Here is an 18,628-nt window from a genome sequence, read left to right as displayed (position 1 = left end):
CTCTAATTGCACTATTTGTTGAGAAATATATTACACAGACTGCTCATACCTTATTCACTGGCATAATAAAAGTACTTGTTTTTATTGCCTCTGCAGTATAGTGACTGTTAAGGAGGGTGTGTTGTTTACCACTGCAAGCGATTTACTATCTCCTCACATGAACTTGTTTAAGCTTTTTTTCATGTGTGAAGTATATGCGAAACTTTTATTGGTAACAGAAAACTAGCTCGGATGACAGTGATAATATAAAACGAGTTTTGATATGTATATAAAGTCAATATCAACAGTCCCTGATTACGAACGCGTGATGAAAGGGACAAGAAGATTTGGAGCTTCCCTGGAGAGCATTCGAAGTAAATACAATTAACCACTGCTTTGAAATGAAACATGAAACATATGAATAAGCAATATTTACTAATATTCATTGAGCGCCGAAATACGCAGGAAGCAAAGTTTGTGAACCAACACCAATGTGTGCATTTTTCCATTAAAATATAAAAAATAACAAAAAAGAAATAATAAAAGTTAAATACGTTTCTTTTAAAATAAAAAAATCTACTTAGTCTTAAAACATTTTAAATTTGTTTTCATTATTTCACGGCCCCCCTCAACAAAACCTACAGCCCACAGTTTGGGAAGCGCTGGTCTAAGGCACCAATTTCATGGTAACCTCCAAGCCATCCACGAGGTGACAGATTTCTGGACTGGACATTAAGCTATAGTTGCTTTGTATTCTTTTTGCCATAAAAAAAAAAAAGTAATTTAAACTGCTTTTTGGATACTATTTTGCATGCAGTTGGCAATAGATCATTTCCATTGCTTTTTTTACCTTCAATAAATAGCTGTTTTGAGAAGGCATTTTGATTTGTTTCAAAATGCCATTTATTTCTGTCTATTGTAAATCTAACCCTGATTAAACTATGCACTTTCCCCCCACCCCCATTTTCATTGTGTTCCTTGATAAGAATTTCTCTCAATAGATGCCCTTCTGGTCTATTTTACTATTCTAGAAGCATGATATATCACAGTGGTCGATAGAAATATATAAGACATCATCCTGTGGGTAATATTTAATTCGGTTAACTTGAATTATCTCCATCCTGAATGACAACGCAATTAAGAGTGAATCGTAGGAACAGCGACATGAATAGGACCTGTAAGATGGAGCAAGGTCATGAAAATAGTTACAGAGGCCAACCAAGTAGGCCAAAATGACGTATTTACCAACAAGCGTCTTTTTTGCTTATCCTATTACAATTATGTAATAGTAAAATAGAGGGGGTCGATAAAAAGTCAAGAAACTCTTGAAGGGGTCGACGGTCAAAGAAGTTTGGCGACCCCTGATATATCATATCAACTTTAGTTTGGGCCCAGCAATTAACACACACAATGCACTGGACTCATCACCTTGCGTTGTGATATTTCTTAATAACCAACATCTCTTGTTTTGGTAATCACAATACAGTGGTTTTAGAGTAGTAAAGTAGCCGCTGTACTATTATCACCGAAACACTTCTTTTATGTTAACAAATGTTTATGAAGAGAAAATCTTTTTAAACTTTGATTTCACATTTCATTTTGTAGGTCCTTATTCCCAGGCATATGTATTTGGTATTAGGTGTCGGCCTTGAATCTTACGATTCAAGTTTTCAAGCAACTAAATGAAATTATAACATGACATCTTTAACATTTTATTATTCAAATTGTGTGTATATAGAAAAGTAGATTTAATATAGAAAGTACATCATATAAACTACCATTTTATGCACTCATACTTCACTACATTAATGATATATATATATATATACACACACACACACACCCTCGGGGCGGGGGTACAGAATATTATGATAGTGCAACATGAAAGTGATCAAGTGTTTTATTTCTAACCGAGCTTTCAATTCCATAAGTTAAAATTGAATTTGAAGCCTGTCTTGTATATAGCTAGTGTAGTGTTTTCACCAATTTCTTTCTTATTCCACATAAATTTATTCAACTAATTTTAGTACTATATCAGGTTTGCCAATTCTTTTGTTTATCACCATCAAATTCCTGCCATGTACCCTCAAATGGGTGTACAGGATATGATAGTACTACATGAAAAATTTACATCATTACTAACTTCCTAGTTACAATTTTCCTCCAAATCAGTCTGTTACTTGTCAAGACTCCAACATTACCAGATCTTATATTTCTATCGTCTAAGGCACTTTGTACCGTATCAATCCACCAATATCTTGGACTTCCTCTGGGTCGTTTTCCTGCCAACTTGGCAGAGAACACTTGTTTTGCTAATCTTTCCTCAACCATTCTGTTTAAGTGACCATACCACCTGAGATTAGTTCTGCTAACACATACCTGGATGCTGACAATGTCAAGTTCTTTCCAAATATCCTCGTTTTTAAAATGATATTGCCATTGATGCCATCTGTTCAATGCTATAATCTTTCTCAGGACTCTTATATCTGCGGTCTCTAGTCTTTGGTCAAGTGTTTCACTTCTGACCCAGCTATCAGATCCATAAGTTTAAAACTGGTTCGAACACTGTCTTGTATACAGCTAATTTAGTGTTCCGACTAATTTCTCTCTTATTCCATATGAATTTATTCAACTGACTTCCTACCATACCAGCTTTGTTGATTCTGTTGTCTATTTCCATATTTAATTTACCATCTTCACTAAAAATCGTGCCTAAGTAGCTGAAATGTTTTACTTGTTCCACAGGTTCTCCATTCACAACACAGTTGACATTTTCAATGATTCTGCCTATTTTCATTGTCTTTGTCTTTTTATTGCTGACCTTCATACCATATCTATTACAACAGTTATTCAATTTAGTCAGAGAATCTTGCAGACTTGTAGCGGATTTATTTAGAAGTATAGCATCGTCCGCATAAAGCCAAGAACAGACATTAACACCTCAAATTTTGATATCATGTTTAATACCACTTTCCTTCATAATGTGATCCATATAGATTATGAATAACAGAGGGGATAATGTACATAATGTAAATTGAATAACCTTGTCTCACACCAGTTTTAATACTATCATTAAATACTATATTAATATTATTTTTGATAGTTTATGATAGTTCAATACTATCATTAAACCATCTTCCTGTACTTCCTTCAATTCTAATTGCTGACTTACAACTCAATAAAGACTAAGTATTGCTTGATATAACGCCCCATTGACACCATATAACTGTAGGATATTGAATAGCTTCTCTCTTGGCACCTTGTCATATGCCTTTTCCAAATCGACAAAACTTAAATATAGATCTTTGTTATATTCCCATGATTTCTCCACTATTTGTCGTAAAGTGAAGATCTGATCCTGACAGCCTCTATTTGACCCGAATCCAGCTTGTTCTTCACCAAGCTTTTCTTCCACAATTCTTCTTAACCGTTTCTCAAGTATACTTGCATAGATCTTGCCAGGAACACTCAGTAGGGAAATACCTCTGTAATTCTCACATTCGGTTTTTATTTTCCTTTTTATATATGGATCCTATGAGAGCTCTACTCCAATCATAGGGAATTCGTCCCTCTGTCCAGGCATTCTGGACTATGCAGTGCAGCCACTGTAAGACTTTTATACCACCATACTTCAGCATTTCTGGTCGAATATGATAGTTTAATATTAATGATATCATCTGCTCTTGCTGCCTTTCCCCATTTCAAGCCTTTGATGGCTTTTTCTACTTCAAGTATGGATATGTATTCCTGACTGCATGCCTGGTCAGTGTTTTTTTTATTACTGTGCCATCATCACTGCTCTTCACTAAAATTGTGTGTAAATAACTGAAAATGTTTCACTTGTTCTATAGGCTCTCCATTCAGGATGCAGTTGTTGTTTTCTTTGTTTCTGCCTATTTTTGTTGTCTTTTAATGCTGATTTTTAACACCAAATTTATTCAGTTTAGTCGTGAATCCTGCAGAATTGTACCAGATTTATTTAGGAATATAACATCTGCATAAAGTAAACAGACAGAGATTAACACTCAGGTTTAATATTGCTTCCCTCATAATGCGATTCATATTGGTGATTTAATTATTATAAAAAACTGTCATTTCCATTATTCCAGTTATCTACTTTTGTCATAATAATTCTAGGAGAAATTATAAAAATACTGCAACAAGTTTACTTATGTACAATCATACTGAATAGATAAAGTAGACTTCGGTTGTATTCAGAACAAAATTATAGGCATTCTTAAAACACCAAACTTTATCTATTAATTTCTTATCTGTTTTGTCACATTTCTTCGCAACTATATATATCTTCTCAAGGAGATGTGCTTTGCATTAAGGGTAAATACCAAGAATAGTGATCAGAGCTTATTCCACCTTTACCATGAGTTGCACTACTATGTGCGGGTCATCTAGACTTGCACTACTTGCAGGCGCAAAACTTGACTTACTTGGGAAATGGATTAAAACCAGGTTTATAATAGCTGGGTATCTTTAACATATATTATACCCAAGATAAAAAACTGTCTACATCTATTTCTAATCCTGAGATTTTTATTTAATAAGGTCAAAGCACCTTATGGTAACTTGCTTTGGTAAAATACTTATAAGCTCTGCATTACTTAAACCTTGGTATTTCTAAGCCTGGCTCCCACTGATGAGACCTCACTAAAGGTCGAAACCAGTCTGGGTAGTGGCTCCTTTTCTTTAATACATAGCATCATACATCTTCTCAAGGAGATGTGCTTTGCATTAAGGGTAAATACTAAGAATAGTATCAGAGCTTATTCCACCTTTACCACGAGTTGCCTAAGACTGCCTAAAGATGAGTCAGTGACTGAGACAAAATACTGGAAGTATTAAAATCAGTTTTAATCCTTTCCACGTGCTGTATATATTCCATTAAGTCTCCAACATGATGTCCTCACACCACTTAAGCAACATGGTGTCCTCACACCACTCAACACACGGAATCTAGAGTAGGGTTTCCAGAATATGTAAAATAATAATAATAATAAAACCCTTAGCCCTCCCACAGTACTAATGCACTATAGGTTTACAACCATTCATGGGAGCAACATAATAAAAAAAAAAAAAAAATTAAATATCCGCTATAAACTGGTAAAACAAAAGCAATGAATGACAGAATTTCATGCCAGCTGGGATGTCCTAGTTTAAAAAGGACCAAGTTTGTTTTTGCCAGGGAATCAGGGTAAACAGCAAAAAGTTAGCTACTGTAACAAATCATCACCAGCAGAGTTCAAGATCGGTACTATCAACAAAGAAATGGAGCTAGCTAAGGAATTGGATAAGTACCAGTTTGATATAATAGGGTGACCGAAACAAAAAAGACAAAAACTGGAGAGATCTTTCTGAGCAATAACTCAGAAAGTTATTGCTCAGAAAGATTATATTCAGGTAGTTATATTCAGGCAATGACAATCAAGGAAAAGAAGAAGTAGCCATAGTATTCAACAATAAATACGAAGCTAATCTTCTTGAATGCAGGAAATTTCAAGTAGAGTGATTTGGGCAAATATCAGAATGGGAAACTGGACAATGAGACTTATTTGTGCCTATGATCCCACATAAGGTTCTACTAAGGTAGAAGTGGAGGAATTTTTTGAGGCTCTACAGAAAGCTACTGATACAATGAAAAAGAAAAAGTTGGTCCTTGTTGGGGATCCAAATAGTAGAGTAGGAAATGTTTGTCAGACATACAGAAATATTTTGGGAAAATTTGGAGAAAACAGCAAAGCTAATAATAATGGCAAATGACTGTTGGATTTCTGCTCAGGAGATGGACTGGTTATTACTAACACAATGTTCCAATATAAAAAATGTGCACAAATTCACATGGAGAGAAGATGCAAGGAATAAGAAAAGTCTCATTGACTATGTCATGGTTGATAGTGATGTTTTCTCCCTGGTGCAGGACACCAGAGTGTACAGAGGATCTAAAATTGGAAGCAATGACTATTTAGTCTTGAGAAAGATAAAATTGAATTTCATATTGAAAAGAATGAAATTAAATAAAGTTTTAAAGCTAATAAAAGTTGAGCAGCTCTCAGATGTTAACTAGTTGTAGACTAAAATACACAAAGATTATTGAAGAAAAAATGAAAGAGCTTGAGGACAGAAATCAAACCTTGGAAAATCAGTGGCAAGCCTTGGAGAAAACCTTGATTGAATCTGCCAGAGAGACATGTGGTGACGTTGTCTGGAGGAAAAGAAGAAAGCATATCAAAAGTTCCTAGCAAATAAGTCAGCTTGTGCTCTTAGAGAATACAGAGAGAAATGTAAGAAAGCTAAACACTGCGTAAAATTAGCGAAACAAAAGTCATGGGAGGACTTTGGCAAGAACATACAAAATAAATATCAAGAAGGTGGCAAAATATTTTGGAGGTTGTTGAAGAAGCTTAGAAATGGAGGAAAGAATGCTGTAAAAGGAGTTAGAGATGTTAAAGTTGAATGAAAATGGGAGAATAAGATATCCTTCAAGTATGGAGAAAATACTTCGAAAAATTGCTAAATGAAACAAGCAGTGAGAGAACAGTGGTAACAAACACACAACATATCCATGATTGATTCATATCTATACTTGAAGTATAAAAAAAAAAAAAAAAGCCATCAAAGGCTTGAAAAATGGAAAGGTAGCAGGAATAGATGATATTCGACCAGAAATGCTGAAGTATGCTGGTAAAAGTCTTACAGTGGCTGCACTGCATAGTTCAGAAGGCTTGGACAGAGGGGCGAATTCCAGATGATTGGAGCAGAGCTCTCATAGTACCCATATATAAAAAGGGAAATAAAAGTGAATGTGAGAATTACAAAAGGTATTTCCTTACTGAGTGTTCCAGGCAAGATTTATGCCAGTATACTTGAGAAACGGTTGAGAAGAATTGTAGAAGAAAAGCTTGGTGAAGAACAAGCTGGATTCAGGCCAAATATAGTCTGTCAGGATCAGATCTTCACTTTAAGACAAATAGTTAAGAAAGCATGGGAATATAACAAAGATCTGTATTTAAGTTTTGTCGATCTGGAAAAGCCATATGACAAGGTGTCAAGAGAAAAGTTATTCAATACACTACAGTTATATGGTGTCAATGGGGCATTATATCAAGCAATAATTAGTCTTCATTTTAGTTGCAAGTCAGGAGTGAGAATTGAAGGAAGTAGAGGAAGATGGTTTAATTTTAAATCTGGTGTGAGACAAGGATGTACATCATCTCCTCTGTTATTCATTATCTATATCAATCACATTATGAAGGAATGTGGTATTAAACACGATATCAGAATTGGAGATGTTAATGTCAGCTCTTTGCATTATGCTGACGATTTTATACTTCTAAATAAATCCACTACAAGTTTGCAAGATTTCCTGACTAAATTCAATAACTGTTGTAATAGATATTGTATAAAGGTCAGCAATAAAAAGACAAAGACAATGAAAATAGATAGAATCGTTGAAAATGTCAACTGTGTTGTGAACAGAGAACCTGTGGAACAAGTAAAACATTTCACCTACTTAGGCACGATTTTTATTTTATTTTTTTATTAGAAATTATTCAAACCAGTTTTAACTTATGGATCTGAGAGATGGGTCAGAAGTAAAACACTTGACCAAAGACTAGAGACCGCAGATATGAGAGTTCTGAGAAAGATTATAGCATTGAACAGATGGCATCAATGGCAATATCATTTTAAAAACGAGGATATTAGGAAAGAACTTGAAATTGTCAGCATCCAGGAATGCGTTAGCAGAGCTAAACTCAGGTAGTATGGTCACTTGAACAGAATGGTTGAGGAAAGATTAGCAAAACAAGTGTTCGCTGCAAGGTTGGAAGGAAAGTTACCCAAAGGAAGACCAAGATATAGGTGGATTGATACGGTTCAAAGTGCCTTAGACGATAGAAATATAAGATCTGATAATGTTGGAGTCTTGACAAATAACACACTGATTTGAAGGAAAATTGTAGATAGGAAGTTAGTAATGATGTAAATTTTTCATGTAGTACTATCATATTGTGTACACCCCTTGAGGGTACATGTCAGGAATTCAATGATGATGATGAAAAATGAAAGAGTTTGAGAACAGGAATCAAACCTTGGAAATTCAGTGGAAGCCCTGAAGAAAACATTGATTCAGTCAGAGAGGCATGTGGTGAGGTTGTCTGCAAGGATAGAAAAATCAGAACTCCATGGTGGACACGAGAAGTTTTCCTTTTTCGTTCTGTCAGTTGCTTTCTCTAAAAGAGGTAAAAGAAGAAAGAATATTAAAAGTTCCTGGCAAATACATCAGCTTGTGCTCTTAGATAATACAGAGAGAAATCTAAGCTAAACAATTTGTAAAACTAGCTAAACCAAAGTCATGAGAAGACTTTTGCCCCTAGTACAGTGAGAACATAGAAAATAAATATAACGAAGGTGGCAAAATATTCTAGAAGCTGTTGAAGGAGCTCAGAATTGGAAGAAAAAGTTCTGTAAAAGGAATTAGAGATGATAAAGGTAACATGAAAAATGGAGAAAAGATATCCTTGATATATTGGGGTAATTTGAAAAATTGCTAAACGAAACAAGCAGTGACAGCAGTGGTAAAAAAACAAAAAACATTCAGGCATGCACTCAAGAATATATATATATATATCCATACTTATAGAAAAAGCCTAAAATGTGGAACGGCAGCTGGAGTAGATGATATTCGACCAGAAATGCTCAAATATGCACTGCATAGTTCAGAAGGCCTGGACAGAGGGACAAATTCCAGATTGAAGTAGAGCTCTCATAGTATCCATATATACATTTATATATATATATATATATAGGAAAATAATTTTGAATGTGAGAATTACAGGTATTTCCCTAATGGGTTTTCCTGGTATGATTTATGCAAGAATACTTGAGAAACGGTTGAGAGGGATTGTGAAAGGGAAGCCTGGTGAAGAGCAAGCTGGATTCAGGACAAATAGTAGAAAAATCATGGGAATATAAAAAAGATCTGTATTTAAGTTTTGTAGATCTGGAAAAAGTGTATGACAAGGTGCCAAGAGAAAATTCAAAACACTACAGTTGTATGGTGTCGATGGGGCATTATATCAAGCAATACTTAGTCTTTATTTAAGCTGTAAGTTAGCAGTTAGAATTGAAGGAAGTACAGGAAGATGGTTTGATGTTAAATCAGCAAGATTTACTTTAGTCCCTCTGTTATTCATTATCTATATGGATCACATTATGAAGGAAAGTGGTATTAAATCTGATATCAAAATTGGAGATGTTAATCTCAGTGCTTTGCTTTGCTTTATGCAGATGTTATACTTTTAAATATATCTGCTACAAATCTGAAAGATTCGCTGACTATAACTGTTGTAATAGATATGAAGGTCAGCAATAACAAGACAAAAACAATGAAAATAGACAGAAGCATTGAATCAACTGCATCCTGAGTGAAGAACCTATGGAACAAGTAAAACATTTCAGCTACTGAAGTGCAATTTTTAATGAAGAATTAAATATTTTGGGAAAATTTGGAGAAAAGAGCAAAGCTAATAACAATGGCAAATACCTGTTGGATTTCTGCTCAGGACATGGACTGGTTCTTACTAACACCGTGTTCCAACATAAAAATGTACACAAATTCACATGGAGAGAAGAGGCAAGGAATAAGAAAAGTCCCATTGACTATGTTATTGTCAATATTATGTTCTCTCTCTTGTGCAGGACACCAGAGTGTACAGCTGATTTGAAATTGGAAGTGATCACTATTTAGTCTTGAGCAGGATAAAACTGAATTTCATATAGAAAAGAATAACATGCAAGAAAGTTTTAAGGCGAATAAAAGTTGAGCAGTTCTCAGATGTGAACTGTACACTAAAATACACAAAGATTATTGAGAAAAAATGAAAGAGTTTGAGAACAGGAACCAAACCTTGGAGATTCAGTGGCAAACTCTGAAGGAAACACTGATTGATTCAGCCAGAGAGGCTATGTGGTGAGGTTGTCTGCAAGGATAGAAAAATCAAAACTCTATGGTGGACAACACAGAAAGTTAAAGAGGCAATGAAGGAAAAGAAGAAATCATGTCAAAAGTTCCTGGCAAATAAGTCAGATTGTGTTCTTAGAGAATACAGAGACAAATGTAAGAAAGCTAAACACTACGTAAAATTAGCTAAACAAAAGTCATGGGAGGCCTTTGGCAAGAGCATACAAAATAAACATCAAGAAGGTGGTAAAATATTCTGGAGGTTGTTGAAGAAGCTTAGAAATGGAGGAAAGAATGCTGTAAAAGGAGTTAGAGATGTTAAAGTTGACATGAAAATGGGAGAATAAGATATCCTTCAAGTATGGAGAAAATACTTCGAAAAATTGCTAAATGAAACAAGAAGTGAGAAAACAGTGGTAAACAACACACAACAGGCATACAGTCAGGAATACATATCTATACTTGAAGTAAAAAAACCATTAAAGGCTTGAAATGTGGAAAGGCAGCAGGAGTACATGATATTCGACAGAAATGGCTAAGTATGGTGATATAAAAGTTTTACAGTGGCTGCACTGCATAGTCCAGAAAACTGGACAGAGTGATGAATTTCCGATGATTGGAGTAGAGCTCTCATAGTACCCATATATAAAAAGGGAAATAAAACTGAATGTGAGAATTACAGAGGTATTTCTCTACTGAGTGTTCCTGGCAAGATTTATGCAAGTATACTTGAGAAACGGTTGAGAAGAATTGTGGAAGAAAAGGTTGGTGAAGAACAAGCTGGATTCAGGCCAAATAAAGGCTGTCAGGATCAGATCTTCACTTTAAGACAAATAGTTGAGAAAGCATGGGAATATAACAAAGATCTATATTTGAGTTTTGTCGATCTGGAAAACGCATATGACAAGGTACCCAGAAAGAGAAGCTATACAATACGCTACAGTTATATGGTGTCAATGGGGCATTACATCAAGCAATACTTAGCCTTTATTTGAGTTTTAAGTCAGCAGTTAGAATTGATAGAAGTACAGGAAAGTGGCTTAATGTTAAATCTGGTGTGAGACAAGGATGTACATTATCCCCTCTGTTATTCATTATCTATATGGATCACATTATGAAGGAAAGTGGTATTAAACATGATATCAAAATTGGAGATGTTAATGTCAGCTGTTTGCTTTATGCGGACGATGTTATACTTCTAAATAAATCCGCTACAAGTCTGCAAGCTGCACTGACTAAATTGAATAACTGTTGTAATAGATATGGTATGAAGGTCAGCAATACAAAGACAATGAAAATAGGCAGAATCATTGAAAATGTCAACTGTGTTGTGAATGGAGAACCTGTGGAACAAGTAAAACATTTCAGCTACTTAGGCACAATTTTTACTGAAGATGGTAAATTAAATATAGAAATAGACAACAGAATCAGCAAAGCTGGTATGGTTGGAAGTCAATTGAATAAATTCATACAGAATAAGAGAGAAATTAGTCGGAACACTAAAGTAGCTTTATACAAGACAGTGTTCAAACCAGTTTTAACTTATGGATCTGAGAGCTGGGTCAGAAGTAAAACACTTCACCAAAGACTAGAGACCGCAGATATGAGAGTTCTGAGAAAAATTAGAGGCGTGAACAGATGGCATCAATGGCAATATCATATTAAAAACGAGGATATTAGGAAAGAACTTGACATTGTCAGCATCCAGGAATGCATTAGCAGAGCTAAATCTCAGGTGGTATGTCACTTAAACAGAATGGGCGAGTCAAGATTAGCAAAACAAGTGTTCTCTGCCAGGTTGGCTGGAAAACGACCCAGAGGAAGACCAAGATATAGGTGGATTGATACGGTAAAAAGTGCCTTAGAAGATAGAAATATAAGATCTGATAATGTTGGAGTCTTGACATGTAACAGACTGATTTGGAGGAAAATTGTAGATAGGAAGTTAGTAATGATGTAAATTTTTCATGTAGTACTATCATGTCTTGTACATCCCTTGAGGATACATGGCAGGAATTTGATGATGATGGTAAATTAAATATGCAAATAGACAACAGAATCAATCAACAAAGCTGATATGGCAGGAAGTCAACTGAATAAATTTATATGGAATAAAAGAGAAATTAGTCAAAACTCTAAATTAGTTGTATACAAGACAGTTTTCAAACCAATTTTAACCTATGGATCTGTGAGCTGGGTTAGAAGTAAAACAATTGACCAAAGACTGGAGACCACAGATATGAGAGTACTGAGAAAGATTAGAGGCGTAAACAGATGGCATGAATGGCAATATCACATTAAAAACATCGATATTAGGAAAGAACTTGACATTGTTAGCATCCAGGAATGTGTTAGCAGAGCTAATCTCAGGTGGTATGGTCACAAACAGAATGGGGGAGGAAAGATTAGCAAAAGAAGTATTTTCTGCCAGGTTGGCAGAGAACATAAAAAATAAACATCAAGAAGATGGCAAAATATTCTGGAAGTTTCTGAAAAAGCTCAGAAATACAAAAGGAAAGAGTATCGTAAAAGGAAAAGGAATTAGCAATTCCTTTTAATCAATTTTTCGAAGATATTCTTCGAAAAATTGTTAAATCTCTGACAGCATAGTGATAAAAAACACTCAACAGGCATGTAATTAGGAATACGTATCCATACTTAAAGTAGAAAAAGCAATCAAAAGCCTGAAATGTGAAAAGGCAGCTGGAGTAGATGATATTCGAACAGAAATGCTCTAGTATGAAGGTATAAAAGTCTTACACATATAACAATTACTAAATTTATTTAGCTAACAAATTATTTTGCCTTGGTCAAAAAGGCATATCATTGACTATCATATATCAAAGAAGTACTACTAAGCATGTGCATGATGGGAAACTTTGCAAGAAGGCAAACACAGAATATGAAAGGTGGGAACCTACACTCTGAGTCAGATGGCACCCTCTATGGGTATAATGATGGAAACTTGCTGAAAGTCTCAAAATTACTGTCTCCCAAATTTCAGGGAAAGTTACAACTGAATTTGTCCAGATTTGGTGATTGGTATAAAGCTGTGGCAGATTCTAGAAATAATTTCTCTGATTTATATCTACTTCTGCATAAAGGGAAGATTTTGTTCCATTGGATCCAGGGATTCATATTCATGGCATGGCCTGCTAAATCAAAGGGCTCTAAGTTGGTTTCTATGCTGTTCCAGGTGGATACTGGCAGTTCTTCCTGTTTATTAGCTAAATAAATCGAGTTAGTAATTATGATCTCTACATTTTATATAATAGATAGATAAATATGCATATATTATAAAATAAGATGCATATCAAAACTGTTCTAAGTATAAAATTATTTGATCGGGTAATATTTTTTTAAAAATATAAACATTAACCACAACATTCTGAAAACCTATAGTATATTGGATGGACTGAAACATAACTTCCAGGCTTGATGCCAAATGGATATATATATATATATATATATATATATATATTTTTTTTTTTTTTCCCCTTCAATTCATACTATATTATGCATCATACTGGGTGACTTTTTTTTTTTTTTTTTGGTATAAATACAATATAAAGAAAGACTAAACAGTTTTAAGAAAGAAGGGGTTCCTGACTATTAACATCATTTAATAAAAGGAAATAAGATTACCTAACAGAAAATTTAATTTCTGCAGCACATTTTTAATATTTCAGATTTCATATTCAGATTTATTTTTAGCAATTATATCAACTAGAATATATAAAACAGATCATGAAAATATTTTCTATACAAATAGGTAGTTCCTTACCATATCCTGTATATGGCTGCTGTGGATACTGGCTAGGTGGTGCTGGATAACTTCCATAACTTCCAGGCACACTACTCCAATTTTGATAGGAAGCACCAAATCCAGCTTTGAGGTGGGATGGGGAAAGAAAAGCAGGTGTTAAACAACTTATATAAGTTAGCAGTTTAATTATAAATAAGCTCTTACAAATTCTCTTATAAAACTACTTAGTTACTGCATAAACTTGGAGTGAATGGAAAAAAGTTCCATGTTAGTCTCTAGAGAAGAGCATTTCATAAGGATGATGCACACTGGTGTCCAAAACTTAAGGATGAACACCATTTCTGAAGATTATAACTGCAAATTCAGACGAATCAGCCTTTGGCAATTTGTGTAAGTGATGATTTCAAGTAGAAAGTGGGTACACATTCAAATTTTTGAAGTGCATGCAAAGGGATCATGTGGTAGCACTTAACAGGATAAAAGGCCAAAAGGCTGAGGTAAGTGAATTGTGTTTGAAAAACGCTCTCTTCGTGAAGGAATAAAGTTGCAAACTTGAATGTCTAGTAATGTCTCAAAAGACATCATCTAGATGATTTCACATGGGGAAGAATTATTGGAAAGCTTGAAGAAGGTTGCAGAATTAGCGATGTTGCCAGGGAGTTGGAATCTTACAGAGTTATACCCAGGCTTGGAGCAGCATTTCAAACCAATGGAATGCGTGTTCCAGACATTTGCTAAGAGGCTGTCCTTGCACTACCATGGAGTATGTAGTCAGATTTTTTGGTTATAACAGTAAAAAGTAATCAATGAACCATGGCAGGTCAGCTCCATATATCTTGACATATATGTGAATATCTTGACAAACTGTAGCAACACGATTGTGACAAGATTTGGGTCTATATATACCCAAAGCATGTTTCAAATACTCTATTAGTCTGAATCCCTATATCTACAGCTCATCATAGAGCATATTTTCAGTGGTATTGTATCCATAAAATGGGACAACACACCAATGGGCTAATGTACTCTTTATGGATGAGAGTCATTTTAATCTTCCATTCCAATTCTAATCTGGCATGAAAGTCGTACTGCTTACCACCATGAGAACGTTCTTCAAAGATATGGTGGTGGGGAGGATTTATGCTTAATGGACGCAACGAGCTACAAGTGAAGGAAAAAGAGACCATAATTGGTGAACGACTTGCAATGAAGTTCTTCAATGTCATATTCGATTGTTCCATGGTACTGTAGGCAAAGAATTCATTTTTATGGATGACAATGCTTTACCACATTATACACGAACAGTGGGGAGACTTCTGGAGACAGAGGATATTAATCGAATCGAGTGGACAGAACACTCCCCAGATCTCAACCCCACAGAACATGTTTGGGATACAATAGGGAGATGCATTGCTGCTTGAAATTCAACTCCACAAAACAAACAAGGCCATATACTTACTCTGAAGCAGGAGTGGGCCAGTTTGCCTCAAGAACTCCTGAATCACTTGGTCCATGGCAAGATGTTGTGAGAGCTGCATCAGAGTTAGGAATGGACATAGTCCATCATTACATTAATTCCTTAACTATGTCCTTCGGAAATTTGTATTGCCAAAAATGTATTACAATTTAATCTGTATGAAAGTTATAACTTTCATACAGGCCCGAATCCAGCTTGTTCTTCACCAAGCTTTTCTTCCACAATTCTTCTCAATCATTTCTCAAGTATACTTGCATAAATCTTGCCCGGAACACTCAGTAAGGAAATACTTCTATAATTCTCACATTCACTTTTATTTCCCTTTTTATATATGGATACTATGAGAGCTCTACTCCAATCATCGGGAATTCGTCTGTCTGTCCAGGACTTCTGAACTATGCAGTGCAGCCACTGTAAGACTTTTATACCATCATACTTCAGCATTTCTGGTCGAATATCATCTATTCCTGCTGCCTTTCCACATTTCAAGCCTTTGATGGCTTTTTCTACTTCAAGTATGGATATGTATTCCTGACTGTATGCCTGTTGAGTGTTTTTTACCACTGTGCTATCGCTGCTTGTTTCATTTAGCAATTTTTCGAAGCAATTACTCCATACTTCAAGAATATCTTTTTCTCCAGTTTTCATGTCACCTTTATCATCTCTAACTCCTTTTACAGCACTCTTTCCTCCATTTCTAAGCTTCTTCCACAACTTCAGAATATCTTACCACCTTCTTGTTGAAAGTTTATTTTTCACTTGGTTAGAGTATAATAAATTTAGTTTAATCCTTTATCCAAGTGTGAGCAAACAAAGTTTGCGCCTGAAAGTAGCTTCAGGACTGGGGTAAGGTGGTACAACACCAGGGCAACTCGTTGCAAAGGTGGAGCAAGATACCAACACTCCCATCTCAGTATCTCCTATAATGCAAAACACATCTCCTTGCAGATATGTCTAATGTTATGCATTAAGAGAAGGGCGACTACCCAGACTAGTTTCGACCTTTATTGAGGTCTCTTCAGTGGGAGCCAGGCCCAAGCATTAGGAGGTCATCTCTACCTATATACTCACACTTGGATAAAGGATTAAACTAAATTTATTATACCACCTTCTTGATATTTATTTTCTATGTTTTTGCCAAAGTTCTCACATGACTTTTGTTTAGCATTCTTACATTTGTCTCTGTATTCCCTACGAGCACAAGCTGAATTATTTGTAGGAACTTTTGATATGCATTCTTCTTTTCCTTCACTGCCTCTAACTTCTGTTCACCATGGAGTTCTGATTTTTCTGTCCTTACAGACAACCTCACCACATGCCTCTTTGGCTGAATCAGTGTTTTCTTCAAGGCATGCCACTGAATCAGTTTTGGTTTCTGTTCTCAAACTCTCATTTTTTCTTCAATAATCTTTATGTATTTTAGTCTAAAACTAGTTAACATCTGAGAGCTGCTCAACTTTTATTAGTTTTAAAACTTTCTTTAATGTCATTCTTTTCAACATGAAATTCAATTTTATCCTGCTCAAGACTAAACAGTGATCACTTCCAATTTCAAATCCTCTGTATACTCTGGTGTCCTGCACCAGAGAGAAAACATCACTATCAACAATAACATAGTCTATGAAACTTTTCTTATTCCTTGACTCTTCTCTCCATGTGAATATGTGCACATTTTTATGTTGGAACATGGTGTTAGTAATAACCAGTCCGTGTCCTGAGCAGAAATCCAACAGTATTTGCCATTATTATTAGCTTTGCTCTTTTCTCCAAATTTTCCCAAAATTTTTTTGTATGTCTGACAATCATTTCCTATTCTGCTATTTAGATCCCCAACACGGACCAACTTTTCATTTTTCATTGTGTGAAATGCTTTCTCTAAAGCATCAAAAAATTTCTCCACTTCTACCTTAGTAGAATCTTCTGTGGGACCATAGGCATAAGTAAGTCTCATTATCTAATTCCATATACTGATATTTGCCGACATCACTCTACTTGAGACTGCCTGCCATTCAAGAAGATTAGCCTCGTATTTTGTGTTGAATACTATGGCTACTCCTTATTTTCCTTGATTGTCATTGCCTGAATATAACATTTTTCATTTATTGCTCAGAAAGATCTCACCAGTATTTGTCTTTTTTTTTTTTGTTTCAGTCACCTCTATTATGTTGATCTTTTACTTATCTAATTCCTCAGCTAGCTCTATTTCTTTGCCATTTAGGCTTCTTATGTTGATAGTACCGATCATTAACTCTAGTGATGTTGAGTTGGGGGTGTGCTTTCAGATTTGTTCCAGTAGCTGACTTTTTGCTGTTTGCCCCAGTTCCCTAGCGAAAATAACGGAGGCCCTTGTTTAACCAGGCGACGCCCCAGCTGGCATGAAATTCTGTCATGTTGTACCATCATTTTGTATATTTGTTTAAGCCAATAATAATACCATTTGTCGGCTAAATCCCAAATTGCCAGCCCATCCTCGTTCGTTCAGTATTCAGGTAGATACCCAACAGGGTGCACCACGAGAAGGTGAGGATTGGACATTATGTCATAAGCCCTGGTAGGTTCTCTGCATTCCTTTAAAGGCTATGTTCAGGTCTCCTTTCAGTTATACAGCTTTGACCCTTAAGCAACCCCTTGATGCAAACTATATACCTTGAATAGATACCACAGGACAATGGAGAGCAAAAGGCTTTGGACTGGTTTTTGGTTTAGTGACAAAAGAACAGTTAAGGTTATAATGTGTCAATATATATCACAACAATATAAAATGTAATAAAAATACATAATATAAATAAATAAATAAAATATATAAAACAGCATAGACTGACAGGAAAATAAGTATATAAAAAACAAGCATAAAAAAGTGTATAAAAACAAGTATAAAAAAGGTACATAAAAATCAAAAGGTAAGAAATTCATAAAAACACCCAAAAAATTTTTGGAAAAGTTACCTCATGTACATATTATACATATAAGTTCAATTAATAAAACTAATGTATACAATATGTACATGATGACATAAGGTGATGACTATTAATCATCTGTGAAAATTTCAAAACAAAAATAACACTTAAATAACCAAGCTTGTTTCAGTGTTAGGGTTCAGACAAATGATGGTTAGTTCAGTGCCACAGAATTCACATATAGAGTGACAAAATTTAAATCTCTCAAATACTGGTTAAATGAAGAATGCAATACAGAAATGGAAATAAAAGAATTGAAATGGCAAGAAAAAATTTTCTCCTAATGAAATCAGCAATGTGTAACCACAATTTAAATTTAGAGCTTAGTGTATGCATGGTTTAATGCCATGTATGGTCTGTACTGTTGGATAGTACAGAAACTTGGACCTTGAAGACAACATCGATAAAAAAAAACTTGAAGTCTTTGAGATGTGGTTATATAGATGAATGTTAAAAATCCTGTGGACAGCAAAGAC

The 18,628-nt window shown here is 35.0% G+C and overlaps 1 protein-coding gene across 3 annotated transcripts in view; it reads right to left on the bottom strand.

Moving 5' to 3' along the window:
• Positions 1-18,628, bottom strand: part of LOC150099999 (heterogeneous nuclear ribonucleoprotein 27C-like) — a 208,040-nt gene that overhangs the window by 39,325 nt on the left and 150,087 nt on the right. For all 3 annotated transcript variants that reach the window (XM_090402360.1, XM_090402362.1, XM_090402361.1), the window contains one exon: positions 13,737-13,841. In XM_090402360.1, coding sequence (XP_090258486.1) covers positions 13,737-13,841 — 105 coding nt within the window. The remainder of the gene's footprint in view (positions 1-13,736; positions 13,842-18,628) is intronic.

The sequence above is a fragment of the Typopeltis vanoorti genome, chromosome 13, assembly GCF_054136105.1.
Source record: "Typopeltis vanoorti isolate ZY-2024b chromosome 13, IOZ_Tvanoo_1.0, whole genome shotgun sequence".
NCBI lineage: Eukaryota > Metazoa > Arthropoda > Arachnida > Uropygi > Thelyphonidae > Typopeltis > Typopeltis vanoorti.
This window is presented reverse-complemented; position numbering and strand designations above follow the sequence as displayed.